The 20,595-nt window shown below is 54.7% G+C and overlaps 1 protein-coding gene across 2 annotated transcripts in view; it reads right to left on the bottom strand.

Annotated features, from left to right (window-relative positions):
* Micall1 (MICAL like 1) overlaps positions 1–20,595 on the bottom strand; it is a 43,186-nt gene that overhangs the window by 14,755 nt on the left and 7,836 nt on the right. Inside the window, exons 1-7 of one of the 2 annotated variants that reach the window (XM_028871122.2) lie at positions 17,157–17,528; positions 11,754–11,802; positions 11,299–11,440; positions 5,534–5,628; positions 4,494–4,636; positions 1,771–2,225; positions 313–370 (exon numbers count right to left, since the gene is read on the bottom strand). In XM_028871122.2, the coding sequence (XP_028726955.1) occupies positions 313–370; positions 1,771–2,225; positions 4,494–4,636; positions 5,534–5,628; positions 11,299–11,440; positions 11,754–11,802; positions 17,157–17,302 (1,088 nt within the window). In that variant the 5' untranslated portion in view covers positions 17,303–17,528. Of the gene's footprint in view, positions 1–312; positions 371–1,770; positions 2,226–4,493; positions 4,637–5,533; positions 5,629–11,298; positions 11,441–11,753; positions 11,803–17,156; positions 17,529–20,595 lie in introns of those variants that run through there. The other variant, XM_037197658.1, reaches the window with a different exon arrangement.

Raw genomic sequence — 20,595 nt, 5'->3', positions numbered from 1 at the left:
ATGAGGACGGCTCTCCAAGAAGAGCTAGATAGAACCATGTCCTCCCCAGATGGGGGGAGGAGAGGCAGGCACAACAGCTGTGCTTTTCCAGACCATTCGGTGCTCTAGGAACAATGACCCCATGCCATGCAGGAAGAACAGGTTTGGGAGGCAAAGTGACTGTCCCCTTGGAGCACAGGCCAGGCAGGGTGGGGTCATGGCTTTCCTTCCTCACTCAGAGAGGAGCCTCCCTGTGGGCCCTGGAAATCCTTTCCCCATCTGGGCCCTATAAAGCCCTATCCCCCCACTGAGGCCTCCCAGGGGCCAGCATACCTCTCTGACAGCTTGGGCGTCCCTCTTGGCCTGGGGACAGGGGGTTCCGGCAGTCTTCCTAGGCGTGAAAGGACAATGAACAGGCAGGCCTTCATGGGCTGCGGAGGGGCACCGAGAGCCAGCCACAAGGACTGTCCTTGTGCCCTACCTAGCAGGTCACAGACGGGGGTGACCACAACCCCTCCTTGCCCAGCCCTCAGGGAGATTAGATAAGGTGGGAGGTGAGTAGGAGAATGGTCAGTCAGAGGCTTCTGACAGGCCCAACTGCATGTTAGCTGGAAAGCCCCAACCCAAATCCCCTCAGTCACTCACTCTATACCAGGGTATCTATCCAGGTGCCACCTCCACCTGGAAGCCCCCCTTGACTCCAACTATCTGAACCCCACAGCCTCAGCTTCCTTCCATCCACCCCGGCAGTGTGTCTACACTGCACCATATCACTTCCGGCTACCTCTGCCCGGCACCCTTGCACTTGTTCCCCCAAGAAGACACAAGAAGGTCCAAACATTATCTGTGCCCCTGGTACCCCATCCTAAGCCAGCCTCCAGGAATGCTGAGCAGCAGATTCAAACACACAGAGTGTTCTGGCACCAGTCCCCAGATGCTCTCTCCCCTGGGCCTTCCCTGCCTTCCCTGACCGAACGATAAGGGATGCTCGGCATAGCTCAGGTTCCCATGAGCTCCCGGCACGCATGGAAGTCATCCAAGAATAGACCGCAGACAGCAGACAGCAGGCCAGGGGTCCCACTGCAGTTCCGATGCGTTCAGAGGCCCTGACCCCACTGGCCTCCCCAGGCCCCTTAGCTCTCCCTAGACAGATAACAAGCACACACGTAGGAGTGGGAAGTTACCTGGCACATAGCTGGGGATGAACCAGGACACGTAGGGATGACACCAACAGGCACAGTCCCAGAGACACTCGGGACACATCTATGTACACTTGCTACATTCCAAACCACGAGACAGAAACAAGACGCACACACGGGACACACACACACACAAGGGACACAGTAGGGCCGAGGTTTGAGCTGTGCCAGTCTGGAGAACAACATGGCATACAGGCCCAGGTGACTGGCACACGCACAGGTGACATCACAGAGCACACACAGGTGCCAGCTCAGAAAGCAGTTCACAGGGCTGCTGCAGAGACGCCTCAGCAGATAAGAGCACACTGCTGCTCTTCCAGAGGACCTGAGTTCGGTTCCCAACACCCAGATGTGGTGGCTCACAACTGTCTGTAACTCCAGCTCTGAGGGACCCTATGCCCTCTTCTGGACTTCGGACTTTATGGGCACCTACAGGTCACATGCACACACTATACACACAATTTGAACTACATCTTGAAAAAAAAGAAAGAAAGAAAGCCGATACTATTCCTGGAACACAAGGCCATCGACAGGGCCCACAGGAGGGAAGACATGCAGCCAGCGTGCCCCGTCCAGCTGTGCCCTCACTCACCATTCACAAGGCCAGTGCTGACACTCTGCTCCACCAAGCCATCCTGCTGCAGGCTAGACCGCGGCCGTGGTGTTGGGGGCGTCAAGGCTGAGCTCTCAGAAGCCTTCCTGGGGGCAGGTGTGGGCCGGCCGACAGGGGGGCTGGCCAACTCCTGGGGCTTGCTGGGAAGAGGTGGCTTGCTCTGGGTCTGGGGCGGTACCTCGGAGCTAGCCTGGAGCCCATCTCCCTCGGCGGCGGCAGCGGCGGCGACCGCAGCCACACTTGGGCTAAGGTTGCTCTCCTCTCCATCCTTGGCTTCTTCTGCTACCTGCTGCTGCTCTCGCTGGGAGAAGGGCCTAGCTCCGGACCGGCCTCCCGGACCCAGCCTGGCACAGCGTTTTGCACACACGAAGGTGCCTTCCTCGGGCCCGCTGCTGTAAGAGCCTGGGAGCAGCGTGCTAGAACACTGCCGGCATCTGCAAGGGCAGGGCGGGGGATTCCCTCTTAGCGGGGTACATCGGCCAGGCCCTGGGTAAGCCCCCCATCAGAGACCAGAGTGACCCCTCACCCCCTCCTTCAACTGCCAGGCCCACCCTGGCTCGACACCCTGGACTTTCCAGAAGAAAAAAGAACATGGCAACGGTCAGAATCAGAGGGGAACAGTAAACCACAGCCAATTAGAAACAGGAATTGTGAAACACGCTCTGCTGCAAGGGGAAGAGGTGAAAGTGTCCCAGGGTTTGCCCCAGGGGAAGACCAGTGCCTCGGGAAATCAATGTGGCTCCCTACCTAGCAGGTTTGTTTTAAGTTTTTGTTTCACTTTGCTTTTCAGGGCTGGGAACCAAAGCCAGAGCCTCAACAAATGCTCAACACTGTGTGCTGCTACCCTTAGGCCGCAGCCCAAGGTCATGGGTTTGGGGGTGGAACCCAGAGCCTTTGAACACTGGATAAACACTCCACCACTGAGTCACTCCCCACCCCCCACCCCACCTCCCACCTCAGGCTGGCCTGCTCTTAATGAACTAGAATAAAATAGACCAGAGTGACTCCTGGGAGGCTGAATGCAGCTGCAGGAGGCTCTCGTACAGGCCATGCGTCTACTGACGTCGGTTTCATGCCATGTATGTATGTACGCCTAGTAATATCAAATGTGTGTTTAAGGGGATTTACTTTTTAAGACGTATTTATTTTATATGTTGGACTGTTTTACCTAATGTAGATCTATGCACCATATGTATGCCTGCTGCCAAAGGAGGCCAGAAGGCATCAGATCCCCTAGAACTGGATTACAGAAGACTGAGAGGGGCCGTGTAGACGCAGGGAGGCGAACTTGGGACCACAGCAAGAGCAGCCACTACGCTTCAGCCTCTCAGATGGACTCTTTAAAAAAAGGCGCACCCCACAGGGATGCTGGTGCACACCTTTTTTTTTTTGGTTTTTAAAACAGGGTCTCACTTTGTAGCCCTCGCTGTCCTGGAACTCACTCTGTAGCCCAGGCTGGTCCGAAACTCCCGAGTGCAGGGATTAAAGGGTGCACCGCCACACCCACACCCGGTAAAGGTGGTGAGCACCTTTATCACAGCATTTAGGAGACTGAGGCCAGAGAAATACCAGTTTCAGGCTAGCCTGGGCTACACAGTGAGGCACTGCCTTTAGATAGATAGATAGATAGATAGATAGATAGATAGATAGATAGATAGATAGATAAATGAATAGACAAATAAGTAGACAAATACACAAACAAATAAATAAATAAATCAAAAAAGAACAAAGGAAATCCTGGCTTCCTCAGGTTGGGAGGACAGCTCAGTGGTAGAGCATCTGCCAAGCAGGCACAAGACTGGGTTCAGTCCCAGCACCACAAAACCAGACAGACAACTTGGCATTCCCAGGAAGTCACACTGAAATGTACGGAAATTCGGTTTCCACTGAGCTCCAGTGACGAGTGGAGGCTGGGCACAAAGCTGGGTGGTGGGATGCTTGCCCCGCATATGCCTGGGCCTGGGCTCAAGCCTCGGCACCTCAGCCAAGAAGACGTGCGGCTGGAGAGATGGCTTTAGCATGTGAGAGCACCTGCTGTTCTTTGAGAGGACCCGAGTTCGGTTCTCAGCACACACATCAGGCGGCTCACGAGTGCCTGTAACTGCAGCTGGCTTCTAAGGGCATCCCCATGCACACGGCATCCGCAGTCATATACATGAAAAGAAAAGAACGGGAACGGGAGGGAATCCTGTGACCAAGTGGGTCTTTTTCTCCTACGCCACAGACTGTTCCTCTGTAAAGTGAGGATAAGCTCAGTGCTTGGCATGAACAGCCCAGTGGGTGTGAACGGCCCAGTGGGTGTGAACGGCCCAGTGGGTGTGAAGGGCACAGTGGGTGTGAACAGCCCAGTGGGTGTGAACGGCCCAGTGGGTGTGAACAACAGCACAGTGGGTGTGAACAACAGCACAGTGGGCGTGAACAGCCCAGTGGGTGTGAACGGCCCAGTGGGTGTGAACGGCCCAGTGGGTGTGAAGGGCACAGTGGGTGTGAACAGCCCAGTGGGTGTGAACGGCCCAGTGGGTGTGAACAACAGCACAGTGGGTGTGAACAACAGCACAGTGGGCGTGAACAGCCCAGTGGGTGTGAACGGCCCAGTGGGTGTGAACAACAGCACAGTGGGTGTGAAGGGCACAGTGGGTGCTGACCCCCAAGGGCGCCCCGTCCCAGGTGCCGGGAGACACGCCCTGCCCTCCAGCACTCACCGGAAGCAGTGCCGGTGGTACAGCCTGCCCTCGGCCAAGTACCGCTGCACCAGGTGCACCCGCTGCCCACAGGCTGCGCAGGTGCTGCTGGGGGGCCGCTGTCTGCCCTGCTCCGACAGGCTGTCTGAGGAGAGGTCATCACCCTGCAGGAAACGGGGCACAGTTACCATCCACGCTGCTCCTGGGTCATTCCCTTCCCGTCCCGGCTCAGCTACGTCCCTCAAGGGTGCACCAAGCTCCATGGTGCTAACACACGAAGATCTGAGTCCTAGGAGAGGCAGAGGACAGGAGGCATCGTCGCCTTCTCCCACACGAGGAAGCCGGAGCCCAGAGAGGGGCAACTTTCTCTGCCAAGCCAGTACGGAAACAGATCCAGACTTCCAGCTCCCCAGGAAAGGGCTCCTGGTTGTACAGTCTTTCCTGGTGGCTGCTCCAGCCAAAAACCTTCCTTTCCTCTGGGTGGCCCTGGCTCTCCAGCAACTAACCCGCTGGTGCCAGCCCACTTAGGCTGTCTGGGCACCCACTCTGGGCCTGCTTCTCTCTAAAGCTCATGAAAAGCTGATGCCCTTTACAAAGGGGACTGACAAGGTGCCCCCCCACTTCTCTACTGAGTGACCTTGGACAAAGGACTGAACCTCACTGAGTCATTGTTTCCTGTCTGGACAACAGGGCCTGAGAGATTCCGCCATGGAGGGGCCTCAGTGAAATCACCCTGAGGGGTTCCAAACTCGGACTCCACGGAGTCCAAGGGAATATTCGCGTCACCGTGCATCACTGTGCGTGGAGCTCCTGACAGTCCCATGATGGCAAGGACAGCATGTGGCCTGTCCACTCAGTCACAGTAACGAACGTGACTCACTCAACCTCTGGAGAAAACATCCAGGCTCCCCGCTACAAAACGGGGCTGGGGGGCTGAGAACCTAGCGGGGCAAGAGCAGAGGATGCCCTCTGAACACGGCCACGGCCGACTTCCTCCGGCAACCGTCACTGTCCCGACAGCTGGGCCCCTAGCCTACTCTTCCACCCAAGGGTCTGCCTACCTGAGCCTCCTCTCCGGGTGGCACAGCAGGTGATGCAGATGTGGGGGAGGGGGATGCAGGGTCCTTTCCTGGTGTGGAGTGTGGTGAGACAGCGGCTACAAGACAGGAAAGAGCCGGGCGGTGGTGGCGCACGCCTTTAATCCCAGCACTCGGGAGGCAGAGGCAGGCGGATCTCTGTGAGTTCGAGGCCAGCCTGGTCTACAGAGCGAGTTCCAGGAAAGGCCCAAAGCTACACAGAGAAACCCTGTCTCGGAAAAAAAAAAAAAAAAAAAAAAAAGACAGGAAAGACCCTGAGGCAGGCACAGAACCTGGAGCCCCGGGAGGTGCCAACCCACCCAAAGCTCTACCGCCACCACCGCCAGGCAGGACACTGGGCTGCAGCTGTACTCCGTGTAACGCAGAGCAAGAAACACGTCCACTTTCAAGCCAGGTGCCAGGGACAGGCCACTCAGTCAGCCTTGCTGAGCCTCCGTCCATCCATCACAGGGAGCCAGTGATCGACACTGTACAGGACTGCCTGCCGTAAGCATGGCTGCAGCAGGCCGGGTCCCAGCTCCTTCCCATTCAGGCAGAGGGATGACGCCTGAGCGAAGGCTCAGGAAGGTGGCCTACTCCCTCAGGGAGTCAGAGGAAACTCCACACACATATCAGGGCTTCCCTCAGACCATCTATCTCCCTCCTCCGCCAGCTAGTGTCAAGTTGAAAACCTCGTCTGCACCCAAGGAACAAAACAAAACCCAAGCTCTAACTTCTCTAGAACTGTGCACCCCAAAACAGTCCCTAATTCAACCAGTCACGTATCCAGACAGCTCATCCATAGAGCGCTTGACTAGCATGATCAAGGCTCTGAGTTCAATCCCCAATACTGAAAACAAACAAACAAGGTATGCACATGTGTATATGTGTGGGGCACACCTGTAATCCCCGTATCTGGGACGCTAAGACCAGAGGATTGTGAATTCTGAGCTAGTCTGAGCTACAAAGCAAGACCCTGTCTCAAAATTAATTTATTAATTAGTTAATTAATTAAAGGGCCAGCGAGATGGTGCAGCAGGCTGATGATTTGAGCTCAATCTCTGGAACCCACATGGTGGATGGACAGTATGTGTGCACACAGACAAACTAAATAAATGTGAATTTTTTTTTACTTTATTTATTTATTTTATTTTATTTTTTTGGTGGGGGAAGTTTCAAGACAGGGTTTCTTTGTGTAGCCCTGGCTATCCTGAAACTAGCTCTGTAGACCAGGCTGGCCTCGAACTCACAGAGATCCATTTGCATCTGCCTCCCACATGCTGGGATTAAAAGTATGTGTCACCACTGCCTGCTTAAAAAAAAAATGGCTCTTAAAGAGGACCTGGCTTGACCTTTGTCGGCACCCACATGGCAGCTCACACACACCTGTAACTCCAGTTCCAGGGGATCCAACGCCTCTGTTCTCCTACAGAATATTACACACACACGTTGCACAGAGATATGCTCAGGCACACACACACACACACACACACACACACCAAATATTTATAATAATGATAATATGATAATACAATTTAATTAAATAAAAGTTCCTTGCAGAGGTCTACAATAACGTTCAGCAAGCCTCTAGTCCCAGGCCTTAAAGACACCCTGTGGGGATGAAGCAGGTGAGTGACAGCGGATCTAAACAATGGCACAGGGGAGGAACATCTATCTATCTGCTCAATGCAAAGGCCATCGTGTCAGATGGGAAAGGACTGATTCCTAAAGCTTGTGTCATTTACACACACGTGTGAACTTGGGAGTGTGACAGGGAATCCATCTCTTTTTCTGTTTTGTTGTATTTTATTAAGACAGGGTCTCACTACGTGACCCTGGTTGCCGTGGAACTACATAGACCAGGCTGGCCTCACACTCAGAGATCCTCCTGCCTCTGCAGCCCTAGCACTGGGATTACAGGTGTGCACCACCATGCCTGACTGGAATGCATGTCTTAGTGTGAGTCACAGTGAAAAAGTTTGGAAACTCAGCAGCCTAGGCAAGTCCCTGGGGAGATTCCCTTGGACGGCTCCTGTCCTCTTCCTCCTGGGTCCCCAGCAGCACGGGACCCAGGCTGCTCTGGCTGGCCACACCCCTCCCCACACCTTCACAGCTGTCCTGCTCACTTCAAATATCACCTCCAAGGCCCTCTGAGGCCATGCATTAAAGTGGCCACTCCCTGCTCACCTCAGGGAGCTCTGCCCATCGCTCAGCTCCTAAGAAATAAACTGTTGCATGCTTTCTTTCCCTTCCTACAGCATCACACAACACGCTCCCTGAAACTCTTTCCCCAGCAGCCAACATTGCCTGGCACACAGTAAGGCCTCTGAAAGTACTTGCTAAAGGCATGAGAAGTTCCAGGTGCGGGGGCAAGAGGGCTGTGCAGGCAGTGAGGGTCTGCAGAGGAAGGAGAGGACTGGGACGTCACGGGGGCTGGGCAGGGCTCAGGGCTAGGTACCTGTTTAGAATGTGGAAAGCACTGGGTGGTACATACTTAAGTATATTCTGTGTGTTCCCCAGGAGAAAGGGGCAGTGGCTACTGTCCAGATGAGAGGCCAAGCAGGAAAGAACTGGCACACGCACACATGCACGCGCGCGCACACACACACACACACACGCACACGCACACGCACACGCACACGCACACGCACTTTCCACTTGCCCAGAAAGTACAATACAGGACCATCTAGGGGAGAGAACACAGGGTTGGAATACATCACAGCGGTGGCGGATGGGATAAAAATGGTTTGTGTCTAGGGGCCAACTGATATAAAAGATACAAACTTTATCAGTGAAACCCCACAGGACACCCCCACCGGGCAGGCAGGCCTAGGAAGTGACTTCCGGGAAGGACTTAAGAGTGATACGTGATTGGTTACAAAGAGACTGGGAAATAAAGTGAGCATGACAATACGTATCTGTAACTCTCGATTCGAAGGCGAGGAAGAAGCAGCCTGAGTTTCAGGCTAGCCTGGGCTACATGAAGAGACCATCTGAAAGGGGTGGGAGGAGGGGGAAGGACAGAGTAGAGCAGTGCAGCCTGGGAAACAGGAGGACTTGTGATCAGGGTCACACAGTCCACTCATGGACCCTGACCAGTATGCAAGCGACACTGGATCAACAGTACAGACTCGCGTGCCCTTCTCCTACGGCGGGCTCGCACCCAGTACCACCATCAGAACTAGGAAACACCCTCAGGTCGAAGCTCATCTTTTCTGAATCAACACACAGCGCCCTGTAGATGTTAGTCATTTCCCAGACTGCGAAAGTCACAGTCCCGAAACCTCACCACCCAAGCTGGGGACCCGTGAGTAACAACAAGCATCCTGAGTCCTAAACCAGAGAGGGCAAACATGCTCTGCACACACCCCTTTCACGCCTCAGAGCAACCCTGTGAGGTGGGCTCTATGCACAACCCTATCGCAAACAGGAGACCAAGGCGGTGTGTGTGTGTGTGTGTGTGTGTGTGTGTGTGTGTGTGTGTGTGTGTTAAGAAATGGGCCCATGCTACTCGCAGACTGAAAAAGCAAAGGGAAAATTCTGAGGCCGTGTTCTTATCTCTACTGAAGCTGGACTCCTTCCCACTAGTGGCTCTGGGGTCTTCCAATGCAGCTGCCCTTGGCATGTGCAGAAACCAAAGTTCCAGCATGCTCCTGCCAGCTACATGCATCCTCCATACAGTTTTGTTTTTTTTTTTACCTAGTTTAAAATTGTAAGGTTTTCTTTTGCATTTGATTACGTATGTATGTGTGGGTCCAAGTGTTGTTTTGTCCACCCGAGTGCAATGCCCACGAAGGCTAGATCCGCTGGAGCTAGTTACAGGCAGTTATGAGCTGCCAGGCACATAAGTGCTGGGAACAGAACTCAGTCTTTTTTTTTCCAAAACAGGGTTTCTCTGTGTGGCCCTGACTGTCCTGGAACTCACTCTGTAGACCAGGCTGACCCGCCTGCTTCTGCCTCCCTAGTGCTGGGATTAAAGGTGTGCACAACCACCGCCCAGCTCTGAGCTCAGTCTTTATTAATAATCGAACCATCTCTCAGCCCCTAATTTTTTTTTTAACTACAATTTTATGTTTATTTACTTTGGGGATAGGGAGCTTGAAAGTGCCGTGGCGCACAAGCGGAGGTCAGGAGGCAAATTCAGGAGTCAGTTCTTTCCTGCAACTGTGTAGACTCTAGGAACTGAAACCAGTCATCAGCCTTGGCAGCAAGGGCCAGCTCAAAAACTGACTTTATTTTTTCTTAAGACAAGATCTTACGTCTCCCAGGCTGTGTAGCGGACAAGGACTTTGACATTCTGGTCCTCCTGCCTCCATCTCCCAAATGCTGGGATTACAGGCGTGCGTCACCACCACTAGTTTACATGGTGCTGGGAACTGAACCCAGCCAGGGCTTTATGCTCGGTGTGCAAGCACTCTGCCAGGCTCTAGAACAGTATTTGTTGTTGGTTTTTTCTCTTTCATTTTTGTGAGACAAAGTCTCACATTGTGGCCCTGGCTGACCTAGAACTAACTCCCTTTGCAGACCCGGCTGGCCTTCCACTCACAGAAATCAGCCTGCCTCTGCCTCCTAAGAGCTGGTATGGAAGGCATGCACAACCACACCCAGCCTTTTTAAAAAACATTTTTTTATTGTCATTTAATTATGTATGCATGCATGTCTGTTCATGCCCGATGCTTGCAGAGATCAGGAGAGCATCCACTTCCCTGGAACTAGGATTATAGACCGTTGTGAGCCTCTGTGTAAGGTGCTGGGTCCTCCGAAAGAGCAGAGGGTGCTCTTAACCACTGAGCCATCTCTCCAGCCCCACCCCACCCCATTTAAAGAGACAGACTGGATTCTCCCCACACAAAGCAGATGCAGTCAACACGGCCCACGTGGGCTATTCAGGGCCTAGTGTCTGTAACTGCCCCGCGTAGGCCTCAGATTGTTTAGCTTTTGTACTGTGTGCTCAAGTCCCTTGCTTCCCCTCTCTGGACTCACTTCCCCTGTGCAGAAAGGAGCTGTCGGTCCCGGGACACTCAGCGACCTGACAGGAACAGAGAGGGAAGCCCGTCCCTCCAGCATACACTCTTGGACAGTGTCTCTATTCTCAAGCAGGCTCTGCAAAAAAAGCTGGGCTGCAACAGCCCCGAAGAAGAGAGCAGCGTGGCAGGAAGAGAAAGCCCTGGGAAGCGTCAGACAGGAAGTGCCAGGCAGGAAGTGGGTGAGGGGAGGTGAACTCCCAGCAGAGCTCACCTGGGCTTATGATTGCCTGCCCGCCACCCACCCCCAGCCCTGCCCCCGCCCCAAACACACACACAAGGCAAAGCAGGCAGGGGCCGGTTCTGTGGCCTTGGTTGGCCTCAAACTTGAGGTAATTCTCCTGCCTCAGCCTCCCAAGTACAGAGATGACAGGTGTGAGCACCTCACCCAAGCCAATGCAGTTTTAATGCAATATATGAACTAATGAATCTACTGTCAGTGAATAAATGATAGGCTGTTTGTTTCTGGTGATTTTTTTCCTTCTTTTTTTTTTTTTGTTTTGTTTTGTTTTGTTGTCTTGAGACAGGGTTTCTCTGTGTAGCCCTGGTTGTCCTGGATCTCGCTCTGTAGCCCAGGCTGGCCTCCAACTCAGAGATCCCCTGCCTCTGCCTCCCATTAGCGACATGCGCCACTGCCGCCTGGCCACCCTGGCTATTTCTTTACAGCTCAGAAAAGAAGTCGACAGCCCAGGGCGGGCCCCCCTGAAGGGTGGGGTCCCCTCTCACCTTGGCCAGAACTGGTGAAATGGTTGTAGTACTGGGACACATAGGTCATGATGCTGAGACAGTCGGGGACACTCATGGAGACCATGTCACTGGGGTCCAGGAGAGCAGGGATCCCCAGTTCCTTTTCGGCCACGTCAAAGGCCTAGGGTGGAGGCGGGTACAAAGGTGGAGACGGAGACAGGAGCCGCCACAGCGAGGAGGGGACAGAGACGGCAGAGTTAGTGACTACTTCCCACCCTGGGACCAGCTCACTATAAGGGGACGGGTGACGACAGTTCCATCCCCACATGGTGGCCTGAAGGGCACCCACGGGAAGAGGTGAGAAGGGAGGAGAACCAGGGCCTCCTCTAGGACCTGCACCAGCCCCCCCTTCCAAATGCAGTGGCCCTCTGCGGCCGCCGCCGCCGCCCTCTCCCACCGCAGACACCCCTTTGTGCTCGCATCTGAGGACTCACCAAACGGTTATTCTCGAAGACATTTTCCTTGGAGAGAGACTGGAAGTCGCTGCAAGAGACAGGAGTTCTGGGTCAAGAGAGGTGATGGGCGGGGTCAGGAAGGAGGGCCAAGAGGTGATCTGATCCTGCCAGGACCAGCCTCGGCTCGGTAAGATTTGGGAGGGCGCCTACAGGTTCCTGAAGAGGAAACTGAGGCTGCAAGCCCTGACCGAGCGGTCACTGTCCTCTGGAAGCGGAGGGAGCCTATGTCCTCTCCAGCCAGGCTCCAAGCCAGGGATGGAGTTCCAACTCTTCCCCAGGAAGCCTTCTCCTCAGGCAGCGACAAAAAGGGCCAACTACGGATGCGGACTTCAACCATGCAGACTTGCAACCATGCGGACTTGCAACCATGCGGACTTGCAACGTGAGCATTCCCATGCAGGGGAGCCCGAACCTGCCAGCAGCTCTCCCCGTTTTACAGAAGAGGATGGTGAGATTCGATCAGGGAAGCTAGCCAGCCCTGGGAAGCCACACTTTCGGAACTTCCACTGAATGCCACAAACACAAGCCACACCAAGCACAGGACCCAAAACCCCATCCAACTCCAAGAGGAATGGTCCCTTGTTTGTTTTTGCTTTGTTAAATTTGCATTATTTATTTTTTGTGTGTATGTGTGCGTAAGTATTTTCTTGTTTATTTAATATATGTCTGTTTTCCAGCATGTGTGGCTGTATCCCATGTGCCTGCCTGATGCCCAAGGAGGCCAGAAGAGCATCGGACTCCCTGGGACTAACTAGTTAGTTATAGGCCGCCACATGGGTGCTGGGAATCGAACCCAGTTCCTCTGGAAGAGCAGCCAGTGCTCTTAACCACTGAGCAAACTCTTTAGTCCCTACATGTGTTTCTTTTATTTATATATATATATAATTTTTTATGTACATTGGTATTTCGCCTGCAGGTATGTCTGTATGAGGGCATGGGATCTCCTGAAACATGAGTTACAGACAGTTGTGAGCTGCCATGTGGGTGCTGGGAACTGAACCCAGGTCCTCAGGAAGAGCAGCCAGAGCTCTGAACCACTGAGCCACCTCTCCAGCCCCCTCTTCATGTGTTTCTTCATGGGGCCCAAACTAGAACAAGTTAGACCCAGAGTAGAAAGGAAGATAACCCAGAGCTGCTAGTACTCAACAGTTGGTCTGTCCCATCAGGCACTCCCGGGGACAGCTTCCTTAGAGGGACTCGTCACTTTCCTAGTAAAGGGCTTCCTCGGCGTCTGAAGTGGGGCAGGTACTGACGGCAGGCTCTCTCCACAGGGTGCTGGTGTGGGAAACGCGGGTGCTTGTTGGCTTCATCCATCTGTAGGCTAATGGGCTGGAGCGTGAGCAGGTGGGGCACCTGTGGATCTGCTCTTCCGGGTAGGCTGTGTGACCGTGGGCAGGTCAGGAACCCTATCTGCCTCCACTGCCCTGAAGACTCAGGAGAGCCTCGGCCCTTGCTCCCAGGCTGGCGTGAGGGCCAGCAGGATCTGAGTGACAGGGGCCTACTAGACACCGCAAAGTACACACACAAGCTTTGTCACTGCCGAACAGCGGCAAAGCTTCATCTGCCAGCTACTTAGTCTCCCTGTGCCTCAGTTTCCCGGTCTGTGACACGAAACACAACTAATGCCCAACACAGGGGATTCCAAAACCAAGGACATAAGGGTAACCTGTCTGGACAGTTTGGCTTCCTCAGCAGTGTTCCCAGGAGGTGGGGCCATAGTTTGTCCCCACTGCTTCCCTAGGACCCTACACGGTCGCTGGTGTTTAGGAAGTGTTCTTGTCCACGTTTGTTGAAATAATGCACGATGAAAACTGTAAAACTGTGGTAACTGGGACTGGGAGGCGGCTCACTTGGGAAGCACGTGACACACTAGCATGATGACCTGAGTTCAACCCCAGCACCCATGTGAAACGCAGGTGTGGTAGCGCATGCTTGGAACCCCAGCACTGGTGAGGAAGAGTCAGGTGCATCTCTGAGGCCTGATGGCCAGACAGAGCCTAGCCTAATTAGCCAGCCCCCAGTCTCAATGAGATCCAGTCTCAAAAAAAAAAAGTGGAATATCATCTGAGGTTGACCTCTAACCTACATTCACACATACCCAATAAATATGCACACATACATAAACACACACAGTACTACTATTCTTTTCTCGGCTCCTTCCACGCCATCTCTGTGCCTAAATACCATCTGGGTTTGGGTCGCACAGATCTTTCTTTTCTGAGAATTTTCAAAGGCCGAGAGAGTTCCACTTGCCTCCAGAGGAAATGAACGCATGGAAACGATGCCACGTGGGCCCTGGTCTCAAGGGAATCCAAAAAAAGCCGGAGGAGGGAGAAGGGCATGGTCCAGTTCCTCACCAACATAGCAGGAACACCACACACACAGACACACAGACACACAGACAGACAGACACACACACACACCACAGACACACACACACAGACAGACGCGCGCGCACACGCGCGCGCGCGCGCACACACACACACACACGCACGCACGCACGCACGCACGCACGCACGCACGCACGCACGCACGCACGCACGCACCCACCGGGCTGGCAGGGCCTACATCATCAGAGGCTAGAATCCTCACCCTACCTCTCCCCTTGTACAGCTCTGCCCCTAAGGGCTGAGGGAGCAGCCCCGGGGTTGGACGCTTATCTAGCATGCATATGGACTTGGATTTAACCCCTACCAAATAACTAAATGGAGGACAGATAAACCTCCACCCTTCTCTGGGCTTTATGAAGAACCTGGCCTCAGTTTCTCTCCCAAGCAATTAGCATGGTCCAGGCCCAGCCTCCCTAGGAAATGATTGAGTCTAGACTTCTGCTTAGGAGGGAACACCCTTCACATCTGCTTCCTGGACATCTGAGTGACCCCAAGACCTTGAAAGTCCTCAGGTGGGGCCTTGGGGCCTTCTCTTGACCTTCGACTTTTCCTCAGGACGTCTCCCCCCTGGAGGCTTTCCCTGGAGGAACCACTGTTAATCACCTCAAGCTCCACATGTGCAACAGTATGTAGGGGTTTTTTTGTTGTTGTTGTTGATTTTGTTTTTGGTTTTCGAGACAGGGTTTCTCTGTGTAGCCTTGACTGTCCTGGAACTCCCTCTGTAGACCAGGCTGGTCTGGACCTCAGAGATCCACCTCTGCCTCCCCAAGTGCTAGGATTAAAAGCATGGGCCACCACGCCCAGCTAGTATGTAGGCTTTTGCCTTGTTGGCTGTGGTCTCTGCCAACCCCAGTGTGTGGGAGCAGTGACTATACACACTTGCTGATTGGATGAGGGAGTTAAGCACTCGCTCCCACCCCCACCCCCCACGGCCTAATAGCACCTCTTCCAGAGCTCAGTGTTAACTACATGTTTATTAACTCATTTAAAATCCTCACCACAGGGCTGTGAGGTAGGTCTTGTTATCAACCCCACCTCCCAGATGCCCAGAGAACCGGTGATTTTCCCCAGGGCTTAAACATTAGCACCAGGCAGCCAGCATTTGGGGGGAGGGGGTGGTTCTGCACTCCTGATGCCAGCCTCATCCCCTGCCTCAAGACTAGTCTCCAGCCGGGCGGTGGTGGCGCACGCCTTTAGTCCCAGCACTCGGGAGGCAGAGGCAGGCGGATCTCTGTGAGTTCGAGGCCAGCCTGGACTACCAAGTGAGTTCCAGGAAAGGTGCAAAGCTACACAAGAGAAACCCTGTCTCGGAAAACAAAAAACAAAAAACAAACAAACAAAAAAAAAGACTAGTCTCCAGCAAAAACAGAAGACCCCAGAGCCGCAGCTCCAAAGGAGGGGCCAAGCCCCCCCTCTTCACCACTGCACGCCCAAGCTCCACTCCCCTGCTTCAGTTACCACTGGGGTCCCACACTATACAACCCTGGCTCCCTTCTGCATCCACACTCCCCCAAACCCTATCTTCCAGGGCCCCTCGGACACACAGTAAATCAAGTTAGAGTTGGGCAATCCCTTCGGGGCCCTCCCACATCCAGTCCTATGGAAACAGGTCTGGGAGAGATCCAAAGAGACCCTGCAGGTTCTGAGAGCTGGGGGTGGGGGGAACCCTGGAGGGGGGCTGTAAACAAGACAGACTCAGGACTCTTCTTCCAGAATTGCTACTGAAACGTGAGTGAAGCGAAAGGAAGGCAGACACCAGATGAACGTCACTTTCAGTTTTACGAATAAATAAATCAGTGAACGACGGATAAGAGGTTCCAGGGCTCAGGGAAGAAAGCGGAGGTAGGAGCCCATACAGTTTCCCAGGAGACCCTGCAGAGTAGCTTTCCAGCTGGAAGCTACAGATTGGTGGCTGTCAACTGTCCTAGAGTCGTCCCTCCACGCCTGGCTCCTTCTCTGCCCCACCGCTGTGCCACACTGGGAACGGCAGGGCCACGGGCATACACCTAGTCAGATTCTCCCCAGCTGAGGTGGTGTTGGGAAGTAGTGTACCCCAAGTCACCCGACAGTCATGAATCTAGGAGCTCTGTGCCAGAAAGAGGGTTAATGCCCTACACAGCGGATCAGCCCCAAATGCCTTCCAGAGAGATGGCTCCCCTCCGCCCCTCTGGGTTCTTTGCACTTTAAATGTAAATGACAAAAACCGCTGAAGAGAGAATTGAAACTAATGATCTACATTCCCAAGGGAGTCCGACAAAATATGGGACTTGGCGAGTCGGATGACCGCTTATGTATAGAAGGGAACCGGGCTTAGGCTTCTGGGGTGGGAGGGAACGACCGGGGAAGTGAATAAAGCAGGCGCGGGGCAGCGATCTCTTAGGTAGGAAGTGATCAGGTAAGGGCGGCACTCTCTCGGAGACCCTTTCCGGTGGTTGCCCTTTACCGATGTAAATGCCTACTGGAAAAATGACAGCCGGCCAGAGCACCTGGGGGTCTGCTCGCACTAGCTCGAACTTGGACGCAGCAGCCTATTTGGGGGGGGGGGGAGTGGCATATTCTGATCCCCGACAGTCAAGTTTGGGGGTACTGTGCTCTGGCGCCAACCGAGGGAGGGAGGGAGGCTCGGTATGTTTGCTGGAGCGCAGAGTAAGGAGCGTCCCTAGGAAGGGGTCCGAGTTCCCTCCTCGAGTGTGGGAGATCGGCTCCCACTTTCCCCCCACCCCGCCCCAGGGCACTCTGGAGGTCAGAGCCTGACACCAGCGGCCCGGGGTGGGGGAAGGGTGCGCGGGTCTGGGGGGGTCTGGGCGGCCCTGCTCCGCATTCAGGGCCCACGGGTGTGGTGGGCTCCTGGACCTCTCGGGGGGCGGCGGGTGCCACCGCGTCACTGAGGGGGGCGGCGGCGGCGGCGGCGGTCCCCAGCCCCGCGCGCTCGCGCTCGCGCTCGCGCTCCGGCGCGCGCGCCCGCGCGCGCACCCACACCCCGGACACTCACATCAGGTCGGGCCGGTGCCGGTGCAGGATGGCGCAGAAAGCCAGGCCGTCCCGGAAGGAGCTGCTCAGGTCGCGGATGTCCACGCCGCGGTAACCCTCGCACTGGCGGCGGCACCAGGCCAGGAGAGCGCCCCGCGGCCCCGCCATGGTGGGGCCGGGCTCGGGACAGCCCCGACGGGGGCTGGGGACGCGGGCGGCGGCGCGGGCGGCTCCGACCCCCGGCGTCAGGTGGCCCTATGGCTGGCGCTCGGGCTCCGGCCGGGGCCGGTTTCCGGCTGAGTCTGCGGCGCGGCTCGGAGGTCGGGGCGCCACCGGCGGCCGGGGCGGGGCCTCGGTGTCCTCTCGCTCGGCTCCGGCGCGGCTAAGGCTGCGGACTCGGCTCCCGACCCCGCCCGGCCAGCCTGCCCCGACCTGCCCGCGCAGCCTCCGCCCCGCGTGGCCCGGCTCGGCCGGCCGCCGCTTACTCACCACGGCCCGCTCTGCTCATTGTGGGCCGGCCGCGGGCGCCCACCGCCTCCGTCCCCGCCCTCGCTCGCCCGCCTGCCCGCCCGCGCCGCGGGGGAGCGCGAGGAGGAGGAGGAGGAGGGGGCCCCACCCTGCGGCCCCGCCCACGCCGTCGAGCCCCTTCCCCGGAAGGGCGGACGCCCCATCACCCCTCTGCTCCAGACCGAGTCACCCCTTCCCAAGGGGAGCCCCTCCTGGCAGCCGGGACAACCCCTCGCCGACTAGCCCCTCCCCATCGCCACCCGCAGACACCCCAGGCCCTCCTACCCCAGAGGCGGGACACACTCGCTGGCCGCTAAGCCTGCCTCAAGCTCACCCCCCCACAACCTGCAGATCCTCCTCACTGCCTTCTCTGGACCACACCCACCCCCAGTCTGAAAGAATCGAGCCGCTTTTCCCAGCAGATCCCAAACCTCCATATGGTCACCAGATTCCTTCCATGCCTCGCCACTTTACAACACCCCGATCGCTCGTCCCTCCACGCCCCACGGCCTGCCTAGGGAACCCAAACACCCCTACTACCACCACCGGTCCAGAGAGCTATGTAGTGACAGGCTGGAGACCCCACAACCAAGCTGGTCCTTCTTGGTAGTCCCTCTCGAGCTGTGTAAACTAGGCGATCTCATGCGCACACGCCCTTCTGGGCCCGCGTCCCTTCAACTTTTAAGAATGGGTTGAGCTCTTGCTGGAAGGACCTAGAAACAGACCACTGTCTAATGGTGTGTTCTGACCACACCTGGCTTTGGAACCTCCCCTGCCTGGTCGTCCGGTCTGCTTGTTTCTGAAGACCCCGCCAATAGACCCCTCCCCCAGAGGCCTCTCTTAACTACAGGCTGATGAATCAGCTGCAGAGACGGTGACATCACTCTGACCTATGCGTAGCTCCTAGGAATGGGTCTGCTGCTCCCCCTGAGGGAACTGACAGGGTCTTAGTCATCTGGAACAGTGTTTTGGAGTTCTATCAACCCAGGCTCAAATCCTGGCTCCCTCCTTCCCTCCCTCCCTCCCCAGCCCTGTGATCTTGTATCACCTTGAACTACGTTTTCAGTATCTTAAAAATGGAGACAGAGCCTTCAGCTTTATGGCTATAATTCCACCTGAGCGGTGGAAGCAAGACTTAGATGCCAGCCTAGGCTACAAGAGACCTGTTTCAAAAATAAAAATAAAGCTGGGCAGAATGGCTCACACGTTTATGCAAAGCATGGGGGAATGCTGAGGCAGGAAAAACCGCCCAAGTTTGAGGATAACCTTGATTGCATAGTACCAGGCCAGCCTGAGCTACAATGTAAAACTGTCTCAAAAATAAATAGGAGCCTGGCATGATGGCATACCTTTAATCTCAGGAGGCAAAGGGAGGTGGATCTCTGGGAGTTGGAGGCCAGCCTAAACTGCATAGTGAGTTCCAGGACAACCAAAGTCACACAGAAAAACCCTGTCTCCGAATAAGTAAGGTCAGTAACAGGGCTCATCGGGTAAAGGTACTTGCTGCCAAGGCTGTTGACCTGAACTGAATTGTCTAGACCCACATGATGGAAGGAGAGAACCAACTGCCACAGGCCGTCCTCTGACCTCCACCCAGGTCTCCACAATCGTAAGCACACATATGCACACACACACACACACACACACACACACACACACACACATGCAAATAAATGTAATATTAAAACAATAAATGTATAAAGCAGGAAAGAGCATCTGCTGCACTTGTAGACAACCTGGGTTTCCAGCATCCAATCTGTAACTAGCCTCCACTTGTAACTCCAGTTTTGGGGATCTGACACCCTCTTGACTATAGGGGCAGTGCCTGCATGCTGTGCACAGACATAGATGCAGACAAAGCACTCACCTATGTAAAGTTAATAAATCTTTAAAAAATAATGAGCCGGGCGGTGGTGGTGCACGCCTTTAATCCCAACACTTGGGAGGCAGAGTCAAGCGGATCTCTGTGACTTTGAAGACAGCCTGGTCTACAGAGTGAGTTCCGGGACAGCCAGGGCTGTTACACAGAGAAACCCTATCAAAAATACTACTACTACTACTACTACTAATAATAATAATAATAATAATAATAACAACAACAATAATAATAAAGCTATGCCTGACCCTCATAGGTTAAACAAACAATTGATGTTGGTACTTTAAAACATGAAATAGACTGACCTTTGTACCTAACTTGTCACCTGGGTCCATTATCAAGGAAAGAGATTGACTTGAATTCTCCCTCCTCAAAGCCCACAGAATCATACTTCAGAATACAGTTGTGACCCAGGGACTGGGACACATCTGCCAGCTGCACACCTCTGAGCATGTCTGCAGCGAGAAGGCCAACATTTCGCCTTGCACCTTGACAGTCTGCCCTGTCCCCTGTGGAGTCAGGATCCAGGCATGTCCATTAAATGAAGGACTTGGGTTTGGGATATTGAAACTAGCTTCTACAGTCTTCAAACATCACTGAGAGGGAGTTGGAGGGGGGCAAAGAAGACGGGGAGAAGGATCTTGATTTAGGGGCCAGCCTGAGCTACGTAACAAATCCTTGTCTAAAATATCGAAAGTCCCAGAAATGGTTGTGGAGAGCCTGAGGTGACTCACTGTTGTTGATCTGACCGTGATCTCTCCCACTGCCTTAATAACAGCTTACACAGCTCAGCCTTGGCCCCCAACAGCCATCTGTGGGCTTCATAAATCCATCGCCTGAGTCAGCTTGCCGCGTCATGAAGGACCGGTGTGGCGACCAGAGCTGTGTGACTGCAGGCCAGCCACCTCATCCCAGTGAGCCCCAATTTCCCTCCCTGTAAGGTGAGGATAATAATCTTTGCTCTGCCTGCATCCCGGGTTGGTGGGTAACCAGGTGAGGTAACGGTGGTAAAAATGCTGTGTAGACAGTCAATCGAGGTGTGGGTAGAGGATGAGTCCCTGTTTACAGGTGAGGTTCA

Source organism: Peromyscus leucopus, chromosome 20 (assembly GCF_004664715.2).
Source record: "Peromyscus leucopus breed LL Stock chromosome 20, UCI_PerLeu_2.1, whole genome shotgun sequence".
Classification (NCBI taxonomy): Eukaryota; Metazoa; Chordata; class Mammalia; order Rodentia; family Cricetidae; genus Peromyscus; species Peromyscus leucopus.
The sequence above is the reverse complement of the archived record's forward strand: the minus strand, read 5'-3'. Positions and strand labels throughout refer to the sequence as shown.